Source organism: Tiliqua scincoides, chromosome 2 (genome assembly GCF_035046505.1).
Source record: "Tiliqua scincoides isolate rTilSci1 chromosome 2, rTilSci1.hap2, whole genome shotgun sequence".
In the NCBI taxonomy this organism is placed as follows: Eukaryota; Metazoa; Chordata; class Lepidosauria; order Squamata; family Scincidae; genus Tiliqua; species Tiliqua scincoides.
The window spans coordinates 205,214,321-205,237,968 of record NC_089822.1 but is presented as its reverse complement, the minus strand read 5'-3'; the positions used below and the strand labels follow the sequence as shown (position 1 = coordinate 205,237,968).

General features: G+C 44.5%; 1 protein-coding gene and 1 long non-coding RNA gene across 2 annotated transcripts in view; one reads left to right on the top strand and one right to left on the bottom strand.

Moving 5' to 3' along the window:
* Positions 1–23,648, top strand: part of CACNA2D2 (calcium voltage-gated channel auxiliary subunit alpha2delta 2) — a 632,244-nt gene that overhangs the window by 574,339 nt on the left and 34,257 nt on the right. The window contains exons 15-22 of the mRNA XM_066614251.1: positions 377–448; positions 5,186–5,260; positions 5,634–5,708; positions 8,907–8,978; positions 9,931–10,002; positions 12,338–12,399; positions 14,999–15,075; positions 17,967–17,984. Coding sequence (XP_066470348.1) covers positions 377–448; positions 5,186–5,260; positions 5,634–5,708; positions 8,907–8,978; positions 9,931–10,002; positions 12,338–12,399; positions 14,999–15,075; positions 17,967–17,984 — 523 coding nt within the window. The remainder of the gene's footprint in view (positions 1–376; positions 449–5,185; positions 5,261–5,633; positions 5,709–8,906; positions 8,979–9,930; positions 10,003–12,337; positions 12,400–14,998; positions 15,076–17,966; positions 17,985–23,648) is intronic.
* The window catches only part of LOC136639766 (uncharacterized), a 52,601-nt gene continuing 48,511 nt past the window's right edge, over positions 19,559–23,648 (bottom strand). The window contains exon 5 of the long non-coding RNA XR_010793721.1: positions 19,559–22,437. This is a non-coding gene — a long non-coding RNA (uncharacterized lncRNA). The remainder of the gene's footprint in view (positions 22,438–23,648) is intronic.

The following is a 23,648-nucleotide window of genomic DNA, read 5'->3' as shown; positions in this document are numbered from 1 at the left end:
AATGGTCTCAATGCAGTCTGATATTCCTCATGCAAGGTTCTTACCCAAGCTGCTTAAGAAAAAAAGCTGCTCCATCTGCAGCAAAAACCTGTTCCCACATGCAGATCTGATTCTCTAGGTCATGTCCTAAATTAGCAGGTTATCAACACTTTAACAAAAACAGTCAGTCCTGTGTCTCAACGCAATTCATCACCAGATCTCTGCGAGTTATGTTCCCAGATTGATTTCTTCCCCACTTTTCTTTGAGAAACTGCCTTCCCCCCCCCACAACTCTGTAGTTAATAGTCATGAAATATGCTGTTTCACTTGCTAACTTGGCCACTCCCCTATCTATAGTATTTTATAATAATTTATTTAATTACCTCCCTTTTGATAGGGTCTGGGCTTGGTGGTGACAGGCACTCTGCCAGTTTTCAACCTCACAGAGAATGGCAGCCATGAAAAGAAGGTATGTTTTTGCTTTATGAAATGCTACCAGTCTAATTATGACCACCAGCTGATTTTGCCCCAGATCAGCTCCCAAGAAAGTGAATCACCAGCTCTTAGAAAAGTTAGCTGTCAGGAAAGAATTTTCATGTCTGCAGGTGTGTGTGTGAGTGAAAGAGAGAAAGAGTTTCTAGTGTCTGTACCAAGATTATTTTATTATATAGATGTCTGCAAACAGAAAGGAATACTGTATTTTACATGACATGAAATCCTTACTAAATTGGTCCATTACTAAATACCCATGGAAAATTTTGTGATATGCAGAGGGAGCCAATGTGGGCCAAGGTGGTAGAGGAATAGAGAACTGTTGCCTGGGACTTTTTTGAAGCAAACATGCACCAAACTCATCATCCCAATCACCGTCTTGTTCTATGTTTGCTTCTGCACATCACAAAATCAGACCCACATGCCCAGCCAATCTATAGTTCATTTTATCGCTATTTTGTGACATGCAAAAGTAGCTGAAGGTAGATGTGGCAGCAGGTACAGAAAGGCTGCAATCCTATATACATACTTTTCTGGGAATAAGCCCAATTTAATACAATGGGTAGACATGCATAGGATTGCTCTAAACATCTTCCTGCAAATGAGATATTTCCTTAAGGCAGCCAGTAGAAAGGCTGTACCCAGTGCTGGTGCCAAGTTGTTGGAGGCCCTGGTGCAAAGCCCTTCACTGGGTTTCCCTCAGTATATGGGATCCACTAATACTGAGTGTTCAGGACTCAGGCCAGCTGGATGAGTTCTCTTGTGGGCATGAGTCCTTGGTCACTGCTCAACCAGGCTCATTCCTAATTCCTCCCCAGCTGTGCCATTATTTATAGAACATACAAAAGCATGTTGTAGTAGTAGTAATAGGAGTAGTACAAGGGAGCACCCGTATCCATGGATCCCATATCCATGAATTAACTTTTCCACAAATCAGGTCCGTGGGGCCACCCTGCGCGCACCCCATCTGGAGGTGAGGGGAGCTCTGCTCTCTGCGAAAAAATGCAACTTCTGGTTTTTCGTAAAACTGGAAATGACTTATTCTTTGTAAGGCTCAGCCTGAGCCCAGCAGAGATCGCAGATGGACTTGTGCACCCTCTGCTGGGCTCAGTGGACCCTCAGGAGGTTTTGAGGCTCCCCTCGCGTCTGGAGGGCGGGGAGCATTCCCTGGTATCCACGGTTTCAGTTAACTGTGGGGTGTTCCGGAACGGTACCCTTGCAGATACTGGGGCACACCTGTAGTAGTAGTAGTAAGTTTCAAAGCAAGTAGTATAATAAGTAATAATATTAGTACGAGCTTCAGAATAAGCTTCAGAATCATACATGGGCACAAATTAACTATGGGAAACATAAGACAAGGGCCCAGAGTGCATGGTCTAGAAGCTCCCTGTGCTGCAACACGTCAGAAGCTAAGCACGGCCTGATCTGATTAGTGGGTAGGACACCCCTGAGATCCCTGAGTAAGTCACTATGGGTTTTCCAGAGGAACATCAGAAAACAACAATAATGGCAAAGTTTACATCTTAAGTATTTCGATGGAATTTTTTACACTTTCCAGGGGATTTCCAAGACAAACAAGCAGCACTAAAATAGATCACAAATACCTCCTCTCCATTGAGTAGAATCCCAGCATGTGCCCACATCTGCCTTATGCTCCTGCTTTTGAGGTTTAGATTTATTGGTAGTAATAGACCTGCCATGGTACTCTATGTCAGATTGTTTTTAAGCAGACAATGATCTGTTTCCCAGCTAGGTAAACAACAAGGCCAAAGACCAAGACATTTATTCTCCAGGGAACCTGGTTATTGCCTCATAAAGCAGCATGGCAGCTCCATTGCTACAGTTATCCCATGCTGAGGACTCTAGCAGTTGATATGGTGGCTTGTTACAGGTGCGGGCTTTGGTGTCTCCTTAAGAGAACAATATATTTTCTTAAGAGCTGCAAATAGTAGGCCCTGGTTCTCTCTGTACCACATGGCTGCCGAGGCCAGTTGTTGTGGGCTACCTCTCTGAGCTGAGTCTGAGCTGCCAAACATACGGACAGCCTCTGGGAGGCCTTAGAAGATCACTTCTGATTTTTCCAAAAACCAGAAATGACATTTTAAGGCCTTAAAAGGTCTTTGGGGGGCTGGAGAGGGCTTTCCCAGCTCTCTGAGGGCCTTTTTAGGCCTTAACTCGTCACTTCTGGTTTATGGAAAAACCAGAAGTGACCTTCTAAGGCCTCCCAGATGCTCAGCCTCCCCAGCCCTCAGAACACCCTGCAGAGATGCAGGAGCTGGCTGCAGGGGGAGAGCCTCCAGGGGCACAGGCTGCTGGAGAGTGCTTTGGACTGGTATGTAAGATCTTATCCTCCCTTCCCCCTTTCCCTCCCATTTTTTGAACGTGTTTATGAACTGGTTTGAAGATCCCCCCCTTCTCTATGAACTGGCTTGAATCCATTCATTCATTGATTCATTCATTTAATTATTCATTGATTCATTCATATAAGTTCCATCTCTAATATTTATGTAAATGCAAATGTAAATTTATTCATTTATATAAATTTGAAATTTAAATTAATTCTTTTTTTCTGGCCCCCACACAGTGTCAGAGAGATGATATGGCCCTCCTGCCAAAAAGTTTGCACACTCCTGGCCTAATTAATCACCCAAATATACCTATGAATTGAGACTCCTAGACAATGCCAGGCCTGAATAGCCAGGTTATTTAGTGATTTAATTTTGCAGAACATGAGATCAGTATCCTAAGTGTAGGTTTCCCTGATGGATGTATCAGGCAGAGGTGGATTTAGTTAGGAATGGTCTGTAAGGGACCTCCCTTACAGACCATTCCTAACTAAATCGACCGCTGCCTGATACATCCATGCCAGTGGAGCACGTATTCTGTCCTGCAGGGGGCAGTCCTAGAGGCCTCCTCAGCATAACAGAACATTAATTTCCTTACCTTGGAATAAGCCTCTGCTTCTTAGACATGTGACAGCTCTTTGGCTGACACAACTCTGTGTGAACCTGGGGAGGTGGGTCAAGGCTGGGACAGCCTTGGTGGAGTTACTACCACCAATAACCACACACTCCCTCCCTATCCTCGTTCCCTCCATTCTTCCTTCTCCCTGCCCCATACACGTTTCACCCACCACCCACCCTCCACACCAACTTACTAGTGCTAGGGCATCTTGGAAGGCCACTGTTGTACAGTCACCACCATTCACCTTTGTTGCAGCAGCCCGGTTGTATTTGACAGTGCATTGACAGGGCAGGAGGTCTGGTCTAGAGGGTAGAGCCTCCGTTCGCCTGAAGATAACATCTGAAGGTTGCCAGTTCAAGGCCACTGGCACCGTGAATGGTGAGACCTTGAAGCAGCTGACAAACCTAGCCGAGTTATGCCAAGTTGTGCCACCTGCTCTTTGGCCACTGTCAGCCTGTGTGGGAAGAAAATGGAGGCCAGAATGTGATACCAGATCATAAAAAGATCCATCTGAAATGTTGTGGTTCTTGAAAGACAGAACCTTCTTCAATTGTAAAAATCCCTATTGGGATTTAGTATAGCCTGCCTATGTAAACCGCCTTGAATTAAAGTCTGAGGAGAAATCTGACAACCAAGAAAGGCGGTATATAAATACCTGTATTATTATTATTATTATTATTATTATTATTATTATTATTATTATTATTATTATTATTATTATTATTGCATTTTGTGCTGCTGGTAAGGCTGCTGCTTATTTATTTAGAAGGAGCAAGCACCAGCAGCTACCATGGGTCAACTTGGACTTTCACCATCTTCATTCCTGGTGCAAGTCCAAGATTATCCGTGCATGTGGAGCAGGCCTAGGAAGGGGGTCAGGATTTAACGCATGCCTCTGCTGATCCCGTCCCAACTCAGGCCTGTTCCGCTCTCCTCCCCACCCCATCGCCACCCCACTCCACCCATCCCTTCCCCCATTCTGCCCACCCTGTGTACCAGTTCACCTCCTCAGGTGGATGATCGGCTGACAAGTGCGGAAAGCCTCCAACCTTCCCACTGCCACTCTAGCAGCCTGTGCTGCCAGAGCACACTTTACAGCTGCTTTATACTGGCAGAACCACTGCATTCCACTGGCATGGCAACCCAATAGAATTGGGCTGTTAATCTTGAAAATACTCCAGTATCTGCTCAGACAGTGGCTCACAATTTCATGATTTTTTATCATTTAGGAAGCTGTGCTCTGGATCAGTCACAAGACTCAAAGATGCATGCAAAGGTGGTTGCAAGGTGCAAAAAGAACATTATGTCAATCTTGCTATTTGAAAAGGGGAGAATGAGTCTTATTACCATACACTTAACCCGCCTGGTTTTTGAGAAGGCAAAGGAATATGAGAGCACATGGAATTTACAAGAGTTCTTGCATGTGTGTGCATGAAAAAGCAGGATGCATTTGTGGATAAGTGTAGGTGAGTGAAGTGGTAAAGAACTTATGATGTGAAGTACATGAAAGGCCAAAGTGTCTTTCTACCATCCTTTTCACTGTGAGGTCTTATTTTTCTTCCCTTATCCCATGAACAATGCAGGAATAGAGTATTACTCTTTTATGTGTATAACCAGGTGAGATATGTTGTGTCCTTTGCTTTACAACAGGAACAGTGTTGTAAATAGAAGCAATACAACTAGTGGGTTGTGTCCTTGTATGAGATGACTTCAGATTGTAACAGTGCCTTTCTTGTTTGTGTGTTCCCAGAACCAGCTCATCCTAGGTGTCGTCGGGATTGATGTGGCCCTGAATGATATCAGGAAGCTGACGCCGCAATACAATGTGCGTAAGGAATAGGTGCCCTTCCTACAGAATGGGATCCTTCCACTCTTCAGTCTCCCCAAAGACCCAACTGTGATAAAGAGCAAGCAGGCAGGGGAGAGGGGCTTTTATGAGTATTAGCAGTAGCAGCCCCACCTTGTAGATTTCTACAAATAAGAGGGTCATCACAAAAGACAAGGGGGGCAGGCCCCTCACCTCTGTCCTGCCCAGTATATGAGTGTTGGTTGAATACTGAGGAAAGAAGCACAGAGGTCTGTCAAGAGTACCTGTGTCAAGGGCATGGGAATTTTAATGCAATGCAGCTCTTTATTGTTGAGTTGTTATTAGTTTTCTCCCTACAAATAATTTCTTCTTCTTGTGTCTTCTCACCCAGTTAGGGGCTAATGGCTATATGTTTGCTATTGACCTGAATGGATATGTATTGCTTCACCCAAATCTGCGACCTCAGGTAAGAGCAGCTTTCTCCTCCTTTGAATGTCCTTTTTCCATCCACCAACATCAACAGAAAACAATGAGTGCTTTCAGACATCCCATTAGCCCCATGGTGTGTGTTAGCCACCACAAAATGTCTAATATGGGATTATCTACTATCTGCCAATATTTTCATTATTATATACATCCAAAAAAATATCCAAATCTATTGCCATTTTTTTCTCTTGAAAGTCAGGGTAATAACCCAGATTTGAAGACATTCTGTGGACGCCCTGCTCCAAGTCCCCCTGACATCTGAATAGTGACCAGAAGCAGGGCCTTATCAATTGTGGCAAATGGCCTTTGGAATTCACTCCCCTTAAATGTTCAGCTGCTGCTATGACTCAGTCTATGTCTATCTTCCTTTTAGCACTGAATGAACATATTTTTATTTGGCCAAGCTTTTTAGGTCATGTGGTTTCATGCTGAAAGTTTTAGCTGCTCCTCTGTCTTTGTTTTCGTTTAAAATACGTGTATTGCTTTTATTTTTATTTTGTTTTACTCTGCGAGCTTCAGCTGAGCACTGACTGAATAGGGGCGCCTGCTGCATCTGTAAGTTCATCTGAACTGTGGATTGACTCAGGCAAATCATTTAAGGGCAAGTTGATCTGTTTTAAAAAAACTGGGATGTAAAACATTTGCCAAGAGGGTGAGCATATTCTACAATCAATTGTCTGAGACAAGGCATTAGACCATCAAGGCAGTCCTCTGTGACTATCTCTCAATACCAACTACACCAGTGTAGTTCAAGTGCTCTGGATCGAGAGTAGGGAAGTACCTGGAGTGCTAGCAGAGAGTGTTTTCTGGAGGAAAAACCTTCTGGAGGAAAAATCCATTACGGGTTACAAGCCATGATGTGTGTGTGCAACCTCCTGATTTTAGAAATGGGCCATGTCAGAATGCCTGATGCAGGAGAGGACACCAGCATGCAGGTCTTTTGCTGTCTTGTGTGGGGCATTTGGTGCGTCACTGTGAGATACAGGAAGCTGGACTAGATGAGCCTATGGCCTGATCCAGCAGGGCTGTTCTTATGTTCTAGTGTTGGTCCCTGAGCAGCAAATAGCCCAGACAGAGGAAGGACTGCATAGCCAATAGCACCTCACTGGCTATTGTCACTCTAGTGTCACGTAATTTCCAAAAGAATTATAGGTTGTAGTGCTAATATTTCAGCTAGGACTGTCTGTGGTTTCCACTTCTAACTAGCACAGGGCGTTTGATCTTCTGGGCTCCTGGTTCCTGCTCCAGAGTACCAAATGTTGTACCCCTGTATGTGGATAGGCATAGGCAGGTGATCACAGTTATGACCACTGTTATTCATTCACTGTGTTTATATTTATACAACATGGTTGTTCTAATGTGGTTGATAAATGATGACTGGAAAGACTGAGCAGGGTTGCTCCTAGGCACTCAAGGAATTGATCTGGTTTCCACATAATTATTCATCACACCAGTGCTGGGAGCTATTTCATGAGCTTAATGCAGAGCAGAAAGTGGTGTTCTTGTCTGCCACAAAGAGCTAATTGCCCCGTCTTGAGGCATGATGTATGGACTTCTCCTCCACTTCTGGCAGGTGTAGACAGGAATTAGCTAGACCCCTTTATGAAATATTACTTCCTTGGGATATTAAGCAAAAGAAAAGGAAGTGTGAGTGAGGAGCCCCAGGGGAAGCTCTGTGCCATCAGGATGGGGCAAGAGAAACAGGCTCCCGGCTTGGGTACTAATCAGATAAATCTATCATTTAAAGGCCAGCCAGGAATTAAGCACTGAGAAATGGCTACAATCAGAATGAGATACGTTTCATTGGCAGAAATGTCCAGCTCAGTTCATCAGCATTATTAATGGGCAGGCAGCATGGCTGAGATGGACAGAAACAGCAGCAATTTATTCACTCACCTCTGTCCTGCTTTGATCAATAACATTTTAAATTGCTCAGCCCGGTAGCACCCTCATCACCACCTGGTATTCTCCAAGTCTTTGGCTGAAGTCTGCCAACTTTTGCCCAAGTTTTGCCCTTCAGGGAAAAGCAACATTCCCTTTTCCCATAACTATAAATAAAGGGGGTTTCTTGGCACCTGGATTGACGATGTCTTTCTGGAAGGTTACAGGTTTTATCTAGTTGCCAACAGTTCTGCTTTGCTTCTAAGAAATGCCAACAAACTGATCTAGAGCAGGAGTCTCCAAACTTTTACCACATTAAATATCTGGCATGGTGTTGAGGGCTGGAAAAATAAATAAATTGTAAATATAAAATTTAAATAAATACATTAGAAAGTATCAGAAAGCCTAAGGCCTTCAGGCAGCCCAAAAACATCACTTCTGGTTTTTCAGGAAAACCAGGAAATGATGTTTTCAGACCCCTAGAAGGCATTCTGAGGGGAGGCGCAGAGCTCAGGATCTGGTGGAGCTGAGCTTCACTGGTCCCACCTCCGTCCCACCCCACTTCCTTCCCTGGTACACCTCCTCCCTGTCCTCCACCCACCCTAGAACACCTTCTCCCCACCTCCCCCATGCCCCCACCTCCCTCTCCACCACCCGGTGGTTCAGAGGTGTTCCACTGGTGCTGGGTTAGCTACAGTGCTTGGCCGATGCTAAGGGCAAGCTCCAGCGCTTGGCTGGTGCTTGGCTGGTGGTGAACCAGCATGCACTATTTAGGATTGGGCCCTGAGTCAGTTAGATGCATTCCCTGCATCTTGACACAGTGGGGGGGACAGTATTTTTATCTTACATGCACGCACAAACACACACACATATATTCCTGCCTTATTCTCAGAGTGCATTCTCATTACGTTTTGTGTAATAAATGGCTAAACCTCATCTATACATGAAAAAGTCTTGCACACTGGGCCCAGTCCTATGTCTGGGCAGCACCGCTCTCATGCGCACTGCCCAGGCAGTGGCTGTCGCAAAAGTGCCATAAGGCACTTTGTGGTGTTCCCCTCCCATATCTGAAAGCCTAACATGAGCTATTAAAATTTGCACCAGCTATGTTCCCTTATCCAGGGAAAACTTCCAGCTGCCTCCTAGGCTCTGCAGGATAAGAGTGGCAGCTGTTTCGGCACCGCTGTACTGTGGCCCCGGCAGCCCAGATAGAATTGAGCTGTGAGATAATATTTACCATGGCACTGACCAATGGTTTGAGATTGTGGCTCAATTCACTATCTTGTTTTCTTTTCAGATAATCAATTTCCAAGAACCTGTGACCCTGGACTTCCTTGATGCTGAACTAGAAGACGAGACCAAAGAGGAAGTAAGTCGTTCACTGGAGGCTGGTTGGCAACCTTCAGTCTCAAAAGACTATGGTATAAGCCTACAGCACTCAGTATTCCCAGGCAGTCTCCCATCCAAGTACTAACCAGGCCTGACCCTGCTTAGCTTCCGAGATCAGATGAGATTGGGCATGTGCAGGGTAACAGTGGAGGCTGAATCCATTCTGTTTTAGGCAAATAAATGCATGACAACATTAATTCACAAATGCAAACACCAAAAAAAGTGGAATTTTAGTCACTTTTTGCTCACCTCAATAAAGATTCCATCCCCTAAGATTCTACCTCTGTAGATGTGCACAATACTATCTTGGGCAGCAGTTGTCTTCCTAGGCAGACTGGGTGATTAGGTCCTCTACTGCCACTACTGTGTCTACTATTTTCTTCCATGTGTGACATATCTGTTTTGGCACATCCCATCGTAACCCAGACAGGGCTTTCTGTCATATGTACATGCAGTGAATCATAGACATGAGCAAAATGACTATATATGTTGGTATAAATAAAAAGTACATAGCTTCCTCCATGGAAGTTATATCTGTATAAGAGATTTCTCGTGTGCAAGATAGCCTCTAAGTTGCCATCATCCTAGGGTTGCAATCCTGATTCATTTTCTGTTGAGCTTACAGATGGAACCAATTAATTGGCCAGTGACATAGGCTGACCTGTAATTCTTGCAGAATTCAGAGAAAATAGCATGGGGAGAGGAAGGAATTAGGGAGTATCTATGGGCATACATACTGTCTGCATCAGTCAGACAGAGCTCTGGGCTTTCTCAGCATCTAATGGGAGAGCACGCACAGAGTTTCCATTTTGATTACCAATCTCATAGTTCCAAAGAGATTTTCTTGAGAGGAGATGAGGTGACAGAAGATGTGTGTCCAATTTCCATGTGCTACTTCTAACACTCTTTTATTTTGTTTTTTTGTGCTCCAGATCCGAAGAAGCATGATAGATGGAAATGAGGGGCAGAGATTCATCAAGACTCTGGTCAAGTCCCTGGATGAGGTGAACATTTGTTGTGGTCTTTGGGGAAGTTAGGGAGAGTATGAAAGGGATCAACTATGCAGCCAAATTTTAAGAGTAATACAGGGTATCTCAAAAAAAATATGCATACACACATTTTAATTAGCTCTGATTCATACATACTTCACTGAAGAAAACATTCAGCACTTAGACATCAAAGGGAAGTAATTGAACAGATGCATGGAACAATCTAACAATATTGATAGATATCTGCAGATCCCTTTGTCAAGCGGTCAGCAGTGTATAGATGGGGAACATTTCAAGCACTTCGTCTAATAATCAACCAATCAATTAACTGGGTCAAGCAACTGTTCTGTGTACACCATATGTAGTATATGACTGGCATATGTGTGAATTACAAAATTAATTTGACACTATAAAGTGTATGTACCTTTTCTTGAAACACACTATAGACAAGTTAGAGCCCAATCCTGGGCTCAGCATGCCAGCTCACCGCCAGCGTGCACTGTGGTAGGCTAGTGCTAGCCAGCGCCAGGCTACCACCAAGCGGGCACCCAACCTCTGCCACTCAGCGGTCATATGGACCACCAAGCAGTGGAGAGGTAAGCGGGGTTGTTGGGGGGGTGGGGAGGAGGGGTTCTGGGGTGGGCGGAGGGCAGGGGGAGGCATGCCGGGGGGAGGGAGCAGGGGGAGGGAGGCGGGACCAGCGGAACAATGCTCCACTGGATCCAAAGCCTCCGCGTCAGGCTCACCACCCAACACGGAGGCACTTGATTCACTGTCAACCTTTTTGTTGGTGGTGAATTGAGTAGCCCCATTGGGGGGCTGCTCTCTTTATCTGGGGAAAGGAGACAAAAGGCCCCTTTTCTTGAGGAGCCGCTGCCGGCTGCCCAAAGCATGCAGGATGCGGCTGAAGCCATTTTTAGCGCCACCACAGCCATGTGCCCCGGGCAGCTCGGGATTGGGCTGTGAGTCTGATCCATAGTAGGCAAACATGTATGGAATAAAATATGGGAGTAAAACATTTGATGCTGCTTCATAATGCATTAGATCAGAGAGAGTTTGGGCTGCTGTAAGTCCTTGCGGGGGAGGGGAGGGAAGGGAGGGAGTGGTGACGTAATCGCCATGATTGTGCCACTGCCAGGGTCAAAATGGGTGTGTTTTTTTTTAACTTCCCTGGGGATCGCTATGGCTCTCCAGAAGGTCCAGGAAACCCATGACCCTCCCCCTCTGCAGTCCTCCGCATGCCTCCAAACTGCTATAAACTGTGCTCCCAGCCGCCTTCCAGTTTTCATTGCAAAACCGGAATTGAGTAAGGAGCACAGTATACCGTAGTTTGGAGGCACTGGGAGGACTGCAGAGGGGGTTGCAGGCTCCCCAGACTCTCCAGAGACCCACAGTGACCCCAGGTAGGTAAAGGAAAACCTTTTTGTCCCTGCCACCATCATCCTGCCCCTTAAGGGGGCAGAAACAAAGCTTCCCTGGCTGAGGCATCATGACTGCCCAGTTTGAAAATCTCTGCATTAGATCACTGGTCTGTCTAGCTCAATACTTGTCTAGCTCAATACTTTCTACTTTGCCTGGCAGTGGCTGTTCCAGGTCTTGAGCACAACCCTTTGCTAACCTGCTAACTGAGATCCCTTTAACTCCAGAGATGACAGGAATTGAGGGCCCAATCTTACGGGCCTTCAGCACCTGAGCTGAACTCCAGCACTGGCACTAGGTGTCGTAAATGTGCCATAAGGCACTCTTACAGTAGGAGGGGTGGAGGGAGTGCCGGCACTGGACCAGCACGAGTAGGAGCTGCGCCTCAGCATTATGTGGATGGCTGGCTAGCCCTCTTCTAGTGCCAGTCGGCCATAAGTATTCTTAGGGTAAGGGGAGGCAGGGAGTGGGCAGAACGGGGCAGAGGGAAAGGAGAATCGGGTATTCCCAGAGGGAGCAAATACTGCAATAGACTTTGCCACTGAATCCTAACCTCCCTCCCTGACTGGGCAGCCCAACACAGGTCTCCTTGGCTCTCCACCCACTCAAACACAGGTGCAGAGCTGAGAAGACCCATTGCCGCCGGCTTCTGTCTACCCTGGTTAAGGGAGCAAATGCTCCCTTTTCCCACGGATACCTCTGGTGGTATCCCGGCACCCACAGGATCCCGTAGTCACAATTTTGGAATCACTGGAGCCGTGGGCGCTGGGAGGCTTTGGATTGGGCTGTGAACCTGGGCAAGCAAAGCTTGACCTCTGCCACAGCCCTTCCCATGAATTTTTATATGAGATTATTGGCTATGCCTGTTGTATCCAGGCTTTAATTACAGCATACTTGTCCTGACTTTGACTCTTTGCCTTTGAACCTTCAGAGATACATAGATGAAGTCTACAGGACGTATACCTGGGCCCCTATTAAAAGCACAAACTACAGGTAAGAACTAGCAAGACAGAGAATAACGTTATGGCATGCTCTGTCCCATTTACTTGAGCCCCAAACCATGCATGTAGCTGAAAATAAAGCTTCAGAATCTTGGGGATCATATCTAAGAAGAGAAGGTCCAAGAAGACAGTGAATTGGGTGGAGGAAATATGGTTTCGTGACTGAGAGTTAAGAGAGTTGTGCTGTGTTCCTGCAGGACACTGCTGCTGGCCCTGCCCTCTCCCAAGCCTGAAACGTATCATCTACCAAGACCCCAAACTGCCTGATGCCTCCTCAGGTCTTCCACTGCCTCTTCTGCACCAAAAAACCATTGCCTCGCTCCTCGTGCAAGGAGCTCCTCCATTTGTGTGGTCCCTGTAAATCAAACTGAATGTCCCACACTAACATGTTTGAGAAGCCACACCGGGAGCAAAACAAGGAGGCAGATGATCTGCTTTCCACTCACATGCAGAGGGTGGAAAGTGCATCAGTGAGGATTGCATCTGTGGCAGGCTGAGAGGAGGCAACAGAGACAGACTCAAGGTGAAGGGCACCCCATGTCTGTCCCTTTCACTAACGCAACCTGCATCACCTGCCTTCATGGATGCAGGGTGTTCATTTTGTTTTCATGTGTCTCAGCCTTTAGGAGGCACACAGTTGTCACATTTTAAAGCCATTCAATCAGGAGAGACAGAAGAAATATATTTGCCTTTTAAAAATGTTGGTTTTCAGAACTCTCTAATGGCCCAGTTCTATGCTGCCCAGAGTGCGGGGCTCCTGCAGCGCCGAAAATGGCTGCCACTGCATCCTGAGCACTTAACCTGCAGCTCAGGAGAAGGGAACTTTCATCCCCTTCCCCCGGGTAAGGCGAGTAGCTCCACAATGGGGCTACTCAATTCTACAGCAACCCTTAAAATCAAGAGCCACCGTGTCAGGTGGTGGTCCTGACATGGAGGCTCAGGATACATTGGAGCAGAGCTCTACTGGTCCCACCTCCCTCCTGCCCTGCTCCCTTCCCCTGGCACGCCTTCTCCCTGTCCTCTTCCTGCCCTCCCCCTGCCCCGGGACACCTCCTCCCCATCTCCTCTCATGCCACCACTTACCTCTCTGCCACCTGGTAGTCCATGTGACTGCCATGTGGCGGAGCACTGGTGATCGACTGGTGCTAGCCCAGCACCAACCGGCACTGAACTAACACCGGCATGCCACTGGCGCTAAGGTCTTGCAAACATGCTTTACTGCACATTTGCGACAGTGCACACCGGCGGTAAGCCAGCGCGCACTGTTTAGCATTGGGCCTCTAGTTGCCTACATATGTGATATGGGCTTAGGAGCTGGCATAAACAGTTGATAAATTGGGATCGAATTTTAAGAAAATAGACAGGATAGGAAAGACTGAATTCTTCAGCCACAGTGAGTGGATGACATCTTGAATAAGAGAGGATATTAGAAGGAATACCCTTGTCTTGACTTGCAGAATACTGCCCATAGAAGACCACGTTTAGCATCTTTGTCTTGCATTTTATGTATTCTACATTGTTATGGGCACATCCATGTCTTAAAATACATAGAAATGTAACTTGGAAAGATCATTTGCATCTATTTCTGATGCACAGTATCTTTCCACATTACAACCACTCATTTTAAGAGCTGTAGATATTTTGATGTATTCAAACAGTAATGTAAGGAAAGAACCTGTTATCAGCCTGCTCCATCTAGCTGCTTTTTGAGTTCTGCAAATTGCAGGTGTTGGGTAAGGCTGCCATCTAGTGCATAGTTGCTTATTGCAAATATCTATATTCCCCAGGGATTTCCTGTAGCTGTTTTGATATTACCATATATAGCCCTAGCATTGCTTGATCCAGCCTAGGCAGAAAAAACTTTTACAAACCCTTAGCATAGCCCATTTATTAGAAAATCATCAGGATTTCTCACCCTGAAGAATTTCAAATATATAATAAGTCTCCACATGCTTTATTTCCAAAGAGCTCCTACATAAAAACCACTACTGATCATAGAATGGCTGAAGGATACCATCAGGAGGAGCCGTCAATAGTCAGCCCTAGACCATTATTTCTCTTAGACAGGGGTCTGTGCAACTCCTCTAAACTGTACTCATAACTGTTCTGCTCCACCATGATTCATTGCTCCCAAGCCCACATGTTTCTTCCACCTCATCATCATTGTCCTACTTCAATCCCTCCTGGAGTAGGGGAAAAAAGCACATTAGGGATACCTGGCAGGAGTGGAAGAACATGACGTGCTGTATGAATTCCACCTCAAAACCTGGAAACGTATACTCGCTAACCCAGAAGCATAGCCGGAGGCAACAAGGGCACCCAGCATTTGGTTTCATGCTGTTCCCAACACATTCTGTGTCCTGAATAGATGTTCATTTTGCCCAGTAGATAAGCTAGCTATGTGGAAAGGATCAGTATTCTCTGAAGAAGGTGGTCGGTCAAGCATATAGCTGTGGTCGCTAGTCCGGAATCTGCTTACTTGTGTCACCTACTCTCTGAAGTACTAGACTGAATGGTCAATATGCCTCATCCCTATTCTTTTGCTTTCTTTTTTTGGAAACACGGTTATTTTTCTTCCCTCTCTTTACCAGCCTGGGTTTGGTCTTGCCACCCTACAGCAGATACTACATCCAAGCGAACCTCAGTGACCAGATTCTCCAGGTGAAGTGTAAGTAGACACTTGCCTTTTCCTGTTGACCTTTCACATGCCCTTTGACCCTGAACACACCAGCTAGCCTAAGGATAACTTCTAGGAGACACCTAAACACCAAACTTGTGCTGTAAAAACTAGTTTTTAAAAAGTTTATTGAATTAAGAAAAAAGAAAAGAAACTTAACACATAGAAAGAAGAAAGGGAGTTTCGGTTTATCCCTGGGAGAATAAAACAGGCTTCCCAGAGATGCGAAGATTTCCCATGATACTTTGCATAAAGGGAAAGAAATTAATCCTTTAACAAATCCAGGGAAGATGAGGTTGAGTTGCTGCTTTATATGCTTTTTATGTATTAGGTGATAACTCTATAGCAGCCAGTTAATTTGAAAGCTGGGGAAATTTTGCATGTCTACTCTCTTTCTGTTTTCTTTATTTTTATTTTAAACCATTATTATTTTCATTTCTTTTTTGGGTTTATTTTTTGCCTAACTAATTTACAAATAATCTGTGTACTTGTGTGTTAGCCTACCCTTCTGTGTGATCCTGGGCCCTGCTCTCTCATCACAGGGTGTGAGGGACTTCTGAGGGAGTCTTTAATATCCTGCTCTGAGTGAATCTGGCTTCCTCTTTTTCTTTCTGTGTTTATCCTTCTCTCTCTCTCTCTCTCTCTCTCTCTCTCTCTCTCTCTCCTTACCTTTTGTGAGCCCCCTCCTCCATGCACACACCCCAAGGAGCACATTCTCTCATCAGATCAAACAATAAATGATGAAATTTTAATACTAGTTTGTATCAATACCCACTCATTAGATAAGGTAGTCCTCATCTGATATATGCTTGTTAACTTCTATTTAAACAACCTTTACAGCCCAATCCTATCCACACTTTCCTGGGAGTGAGCCCCATTGACAATAATGGGACTTACTTCTGAGTAGACATGTATAGGATTGGGCTGTTAGCCATCTACAGAAAGACATTAACACATCTTTTTAAAAAATCCTTATGCAGAAAGGTGTTTTGACAACTAAGCAGGGATGCAAATGAATCTTCCCATCTGCACCACCCCATTGCTGTGTTGGCTGTCATTTATCTCAGAAGGCTTTCTGTAACAAAACTGTAGTCCAAAATGTGTCCTCAGGATGCCTTAAACAAAAAGTCTGAACCCTCAGCCAGTTGAAATATTTTGAAAAAGCATGGTTTGCTTCTCATGAATTGCTTGTTTGAAAGCACTTCTGTTCCATCAAGATAGAAAACACATTAGGGAGAAAGATATTACCATCAACTTCTCCCTGTCACTTTAGATTTCCCACACAGACAACGTTCCATGTGGAAGGTGCTTTCTGATGAATGAAACATGCTTTTCACATGCTTTCTGAAGTGGCATGCTCCCATGAGAGAACAATACCAGCAAGTTCAAATCAAATGAGGTTTCTTAAGTGTTCCACTGGGTCAGTGGCTTTCTCCCTCTCTAGTCATGTGCCATGACCTGTTGCGTAATCTCAGTGAGACATCACCTCCCTCCAATTCCTAAAAATCTCTTTCTCCCTGAAGATTCTTTGTGAGGTCCTGCTCTGTTGAATGTCTTTGACTTTAGGCAAAGAACAGCACTGCCTTCAAAGGTGTTTTGTGTGTGCTACCCATTATCTATAAGAGCACAGCCTGGGGCCCACATTTCTGAATCTGCATTCTAAGTGGAAAGGTAGCAGCTCCTGTCTTGGAAATTTACAGTTGACTAATTCAGGCTCAAATTCACAATGCCCAATAATGCAGCTGGAGAGAAGGACTCTGTCAACAATATAACCAGACCAAGATCATGTGATTCTAGTCATATGATTGTATAATGTTCAGCAGAATTAACACACAAGGCTTTATGCTTAAACTTTAGACACATTTCAGTGTCCTCCAACTGAGCAGCTGCAGCAGCAACCACTCAAAACTGCTGAGCTAGGCCTAACTTCACCTCACCTGGGACAACCTAGAGTTGGTACTGATGGCTCCCTGCATGCTGTGTTCAGATTTCCTCATCAGTGGGTTGCAGTCTGAGGCCTAGTGCCTTCTAGAACCAGTGTGGTGAAACCTGCTGCTGTTACTCCTGCTTTCCTCTTCAGGAATACAACTACATTCTCTTGGCTATTTTTCCTTTTTTTTTTTTTTTTTAACTTGGTCATATGAATTGATCATACGAAACATGTCATTTCCCATGCTTTCTGTAAGACGAAGGGCAAAACTTTCATGGTATTTGGTTTAATTTGCAAAAGGAAATGTGGAATTGAACAACAGCAAAATTCAACACCAAGCCTTCTCTCTGAATCGGACTGTTTCCAAGCTTCTTCCGTATCTTAGATCTTCTCACTCACGACAGCCACATCTACACCCTACACACTTTACAAGTAGGCTAATAATCTTGCAAATGTGAGTTTGCAAAGCTTCACAGTGAGGTGCCCAGGCCTGCGACCTTAACCTTTCCTCTGTCCCTTTGTTTCCTTTCCTTCTGTCTCAATCTGTGTGTGTGTGTCTTTTGTTAACCTTGAATTTTGCATGGTCTGCTAACTCAGTAAGAACATTTCTATATCAAGACTGTTGCAAACTGTTTGCTACTGAATTTCATTTTTTTGGTTGGTTATATAATATATATATATCTATATATCTAGTTATATTTATACATTATTTATTATTTTATTAATGTGGCCTTTTTATTAGTACTTTTATTCTTTTTTGTTTTCTTTTCCATGTCGTTTTTTGCAAGAGGTTTCCTTTTGGTATGATTATGATACACAATATTTTTATTCAAACAGCAATTGAATAAAATATTGTTTGTACCCCCTTCCCCTTTCCACCCAACCCCCCTTTTTTGTTTTTCTGTTTTTTGTTTGTTTTTTCTTGCTTTCTCTCTCTGATGGATTCACACAGTACCAAGCAAAATGAAGGGCAAGTATTTTCAGTCTTAGACCACTACCCTCCCACCACCCCTTCTTCCCACCCGTGTCCAGTACCCCCACCCTTCACTCCAAACCTTCACCGCTCCCCCTTACCACCCACCTGGCCTGCTTGCCCATTACCTTGCCCGTTTGCCACGCCTAACCTTGCAAACCACCACCAAACTGTTCCTCCCCTCCTCTCCTCCACTTCCTCCCCTCAAACTCTTTCACCCTTTATTTGAAAGCAACATGTCTTGTTATGTTCATAATAGCTTCACCACAATTGATCTCCCCACTCCTTCCCTGTGCATTGCTCAGAGACCCAATCCGGTATCGTTAAAGACGAGCCAACTTCATATGGAATTGTTATGTTTGAAATCAATAAGGTTTTTTGTAGCTAGTTTAATATCCTCCTCTTCCTCCTCCCTGCAAAAAGACCTCCCCTTACCCTTTCTTCTTTTTTTCCTCTATCTCACACCTTCCCTATGAATCTCCTTCCCCTCTCCTTGTTCCTATGCTTTCCTTCCTCTTCAAGACAACTCAACCTGAATGGGACAGGGCTGTGCAGAGACCTTCAGACTCAGAAGTGTTTGGAAATAAAGTGCAATATCACTTCCACCAGAAAACATTCAGACATTGGCTGAGGAGCAGGAGAAGCAAAATCTCAGACAGGCCCTTGCTGCATACAAGGCAAGGCAGACTTGTTTCCCAAGAGCCATAACTGCCACCACGTGCTTCATTCAAACAGTAGTTTCAGCAGTGATGTCCTCAGAGTTCACAATCTCTGTTTCCCAGTGATTGGGATCATTGGGATCAACTCCCCAATGAGAGTTTCCCAATGATTCTTCAGACAGAGGTGGTTGGAGAATGCCAAGATAAGTTACTGAAATCTGATACTCTACTGTCATCATTCTGTTTCCTTATGCTTCTCCCACAATCGACTTGATCCAGTGCCTTCAGAATCCAATGATGGTTGTTCAGGAAATGTCACTGGGCAACTCCCTGGAATAGCCTTGTGTCCTCCAGAAAAAAATTACATAAAAGGGAAGACAGTGTGAAAGGAGCCTGGATCTTCATAGCCTTCTGGTTCCTTGTCTTCTTGTGGGTCAAGCTGTAGAGCAGTTACATTTCAGCATGAACACAAAATATGATTTGCAACCGCAGGTTGGCTCTCGGGGTATGAATTTATACGTGGAGCTTTCCAAATAGCAGGTGGCTTTCCTGAGACTTGTAAGTTTTCCATAGTTAAATTTCTATTGATAGATGTGCCTTATCAAGCCTTCTTGAAATAGATTTTAACTTTTAAGTCTGTATGGAGGCCTGGCCACATGGGTTCTCTGATGAGCATGGACCATCACCCATTGGCCAACCAGATCTAGTCCTGACACCACCACTGGTATGTACCATCAGCATCTGCTATAGGACTTTGTCCAGCTATGACATAGTAGAAGGTCAATAAAGACCCCACTCAGCAGCAAAGGCGAACATTTATTTATTCAAAATACATTTTGGCTACCTTTAGGTCCCATTAAAGGGATCACTAAGGTGGCTTACAACTCTTCATAAAACAATAATCAAAACCAGCTTTAAAACCACATGAAAATAATCACAAAAGAGCAGCAAGCAACAACAACACATAATGGGCAAACAGAGAAACAAGAGAACCAGAAAGTCAAGAGAAAGTTGAACAAAACAAAGTTTTCACTGCTCACCTGAAGACAGGCCTAATCAAAGCCAGCTAGACACCCAGGAGAAGGGTTGCTATGATCAGGAAGCTGCCGCTAAGGAGGTCTTATTCCATGTTCCACCAATTATACCTCATTTGACAGTGGGACATGAAGCAGGACCTCTGATGATGAATGCAGATCCCAAGTCCTGTAGGGGTTTGTAGGTAATGACTGGCACCTTGAATTGTGCCCAGAAACACATTGAATATACGAGTGACATATATACAAATATGACATACATATATGTCACTCGTATACTGTGACACCCAGGAACACCCTGGTCAAAGCGTTGTGTACCAGCTGCAGTTTCCAAACAGTCTTCAAAGGCAGCCCCAAGTAGCATGCATCACAGTAGGGCAAACAAGATGTGACTAAGATATAAATCATTGCAGCCAGATCTGCTTTCTTCAGGAAGCGTTGCTGCTTGTGCACTAGCTGAAGCTGGGCAAAGATGTTCCTGGCCACAGCCACCGCTTGTGTTTCCAGAATAAAGCCAAGATGAGAAGCACTCCTAGACTGTGAACCCGATCCTTCAAGGGGAGAGTGACCTCATCCAGAACAGGTTGTAAACCCACCCCAAAGTGGAATTTCCAACTAACATTTCTGTCTTGCCTGGATTAAATTTCAATTTGTTATTTCACATCCACTCCTTCGTAGCTGCCAGGCACTAATTTGGACCTCCACAGCCTCCCTGGTACCAAATGGAAATGAAAGATAGTGTTGAGTGTCCAGTATATTGCAGTCACCACAGTTTAAACCTCAGACAGGTTCTCCCAACAGATTCATATAACTGTTGGGGAGCATGGGGGACAAGACGGAACCTGTGGGTAGTAGTCCCCCAGCACTACCTTCTGGAATCCACCAGATAGGTAGGAGTACAGCCACTGTAAAACAGTTACTCTCCCAGCCCTGCCACGTGGTCCAGAACTGTACCTTGATTAATGATATCAAAAGCCACTGAGAGGTCCAACAGAAGCAACAAGGATGCACTTGCTCTGTCCAGTTCCCAACTTAGGTAATCTACAAAGTCTGAAACCAGACTGGAAAGAATCAAGGTAACTGTGTGATCTAGGACACCTGGAGTTGAGTCACCACTATACATTCAATCACCATGTCCAATGGTGATTGGCAGATTTGATACTGGCTAATAATTAGCCAGGATGATAAGGTAAAAAAGGAAGGTCCTTTATTAATACCAGTCATGCAATAGCCTCCTTGAGCACCAATGGTACCTCAATTTCTCTCAAGGAAGTTTTCACCATCTCTACTATCCAAATGACCACCCCCCTGCCAGCTACTTCCTGCAGCCAGGTGAGACAAGAGTTCAGTAAGCACACAGTTAACCTCAAACATCAAATGTCTTCAGGCTGAATAAACTATTAATGGATCCATCAGAGTTGAACTAGCAGGTATCTTATAGACCACATTCAATGTGAAGTCTGAGTGGATGCAAGTGATTTTATCAGTTAAGTGGCTGGCAAACTGATCACAGGGGGCCACAAATGGTTCCTCAGCACTATCAGAGGAGCCTAGATTTAACAACCCCTTCAACCACCCAGAAAAGCTCCACTGTCCAATTTTGTGCTAACATGATGCTAGTGGGAAAGTAAGATTTCTTTGCCACTGTCACCACCTCAGAGTAGATTCTAAAATGAACTCTAACCCACGTTTGGTTGCTTTTGTCATGAGTCTTCCTCCACCATTGTCCTCTGTGACAGTGGGGATTAAGAAGCTCAGAAAACACTGCTGTTTGTGTGCCCTAAGGCTGCAATCCTATGTACACTTACATGGCAGTTAATTCCATTAATACAGTGGGACTTACTTCAAAGTAAACAAGCACAGAATTGCACTATAAGTCACATTTATTTAATGTGAAGAAGAAACCTTAAGAAATCTGAAGAAGAAACCAATTCAAAATGGCCTGAGATGGTGAATACCATTTAAACAACTAGCTTCAAATGTGGTGTGGTATACAGGGCAGTAATGTTGTAGGCAGGTCCATAAGGAAAAAAAAATCCAAAAGCTGCATGCTGGTAGGACCATCCAAAACACACAAAACCTTAAGCAAGCTTTTGAATTCTTCAGATATCAGACTGGGTATTAAAAGCGGGGGGGGGGGGGGGAAGGTGAGCTTGGTGAAATGGCCCCAAACACCAAATTAATCTAAAATTGAGAGCTATTCCCATGCCGCACCATGTGCTGACCCTCTTATCTTCTCCATTATCTCCTTTTCCGACAACGTACAAGTTTGTGCCATTCAATCACTGTTGGATCACAGAGATGCTCCAGTAAAAGACATTCTCTTCCCTACTGATTATGTTAACCAAGTACATATGCATGGTGTAAGGAGCCTTGTATTCGGGAGGGTTGTACAGGGAGACTGAAAGATAACTAGAAACATGCAAAGAAAGGAAAAAGATATCATGGACTATGAAAAGTTGACCCATTATGGTGCTAAGGAATTATTAGCAGAAGCCTGATCTCAAGTACTAGGGTTTTGTCTGTTGTCCTCAGCCCTGTTCTATCAGCATTGAGCTGCCTGCTCCCAATGACCCTGTAATGGCAATGCTGATGGAATAATTACTTAGTGTTTTTGTATTCCTTTCCTCTTCCTCCTTTCATTGGCTTGTATCCAGACCCCGCCTTACAGTCCTGTTCGAAAACAACAGTCCAACCTATGGCTGTGCTGCCCTGCCAAAGGGCCACATGTGTCTTACAATGCATTGTGGGAGACATCTGTGGGGGAAGGAGAGGAGTTTTAGTGGTCTCACAATCATTCTGCTTATACTGATATATTTGAAGGGACAATTTTGCAGCTAATACAAAAATATAGCTGTGGTGAGATGGCTTGAAATGTGTTTTTTTTTCCTTCAAAGTGAGTGGGTGTCCTTCAGAGGAAAGCCTGCAACAGCTATCCCTCTTTTTATTTTTCAACACCAAGCGTGAGTCATGTAATGTCAAATCAAAAAATGTTCAGGCAGCTAAATTAAGAGCTAAAATGCAATGCAATTCACTAGGAAGATTAAAAAAAGCAGCAAATTAGATGACTACTGTATAGTTCTTCACACAGAACTAGATTAGAATCCCATACACCTCTTTAAGGCAACCTACATCACCTGAATAAAATTTGGATGAAGTTTTACTTGGCAACCAGTCTTCAAAGCAAGGTATGATAGGCCCTGTTCACTTTGGTGGAGTTTTCAGTGGCAAACAGTAGTCAGAAGCAGAGGAGGAAGGTAGGTTAAGAAACTCATAGATGAAATGTGTACCTAGAGACATTCCTACTGAACTATGTAACTTAATTACAGCCTAAACATTTACTCCTGTAATTGTAAATGTAGCAAAGTGTAAAAAAATAAAATAAAAATAGTGGCATTTTATGTCAGAGATAACATACATGCATCACAGTCAAAAACTGGCTCCCATGCTCTGCTTTTGTCCAGTAGCTTATAAGTGGGGGTGGGGGGGTGGGGTAGGGGGTGGAAATGAACTCAAATAACAAATGAAGTCGAGGTGGTAAGCAACCTTTTGATTCCCAGGTGGTTGCCCACAAGTAAACTTTTGGAATATATGAATATAGTGTCAGCCCTTCAGAGGCATCCACCTGCTTCACTGCTCCTAAAGAACAACGCTACAAAAACCTTCTGCTGTTTTCATGTGGTTCACATGCAGAAGAGGCAAAAGCCTTATGACGCTGCCAGATTGAACTGGCTAGTAGGAATCCTGGGGAAGCCCATGTAGCACCAGTTGCCGCTCAGGAAGCAGGCTTATTGGAAGCCAGCCCAGATGGGCAGCGAGAGAGACTTTGCAACTACCCATCCCCCTGGACAACCCTCTTTAAGGTTTACCTTTCCATCCTAGCCCTGTGAATGACAGCAGCAGCAAAGTGGTTGGAGTGAATGTCTGTCTGCACTACTCCAGCCTTCCACCTGACTAGGAAGAATAAG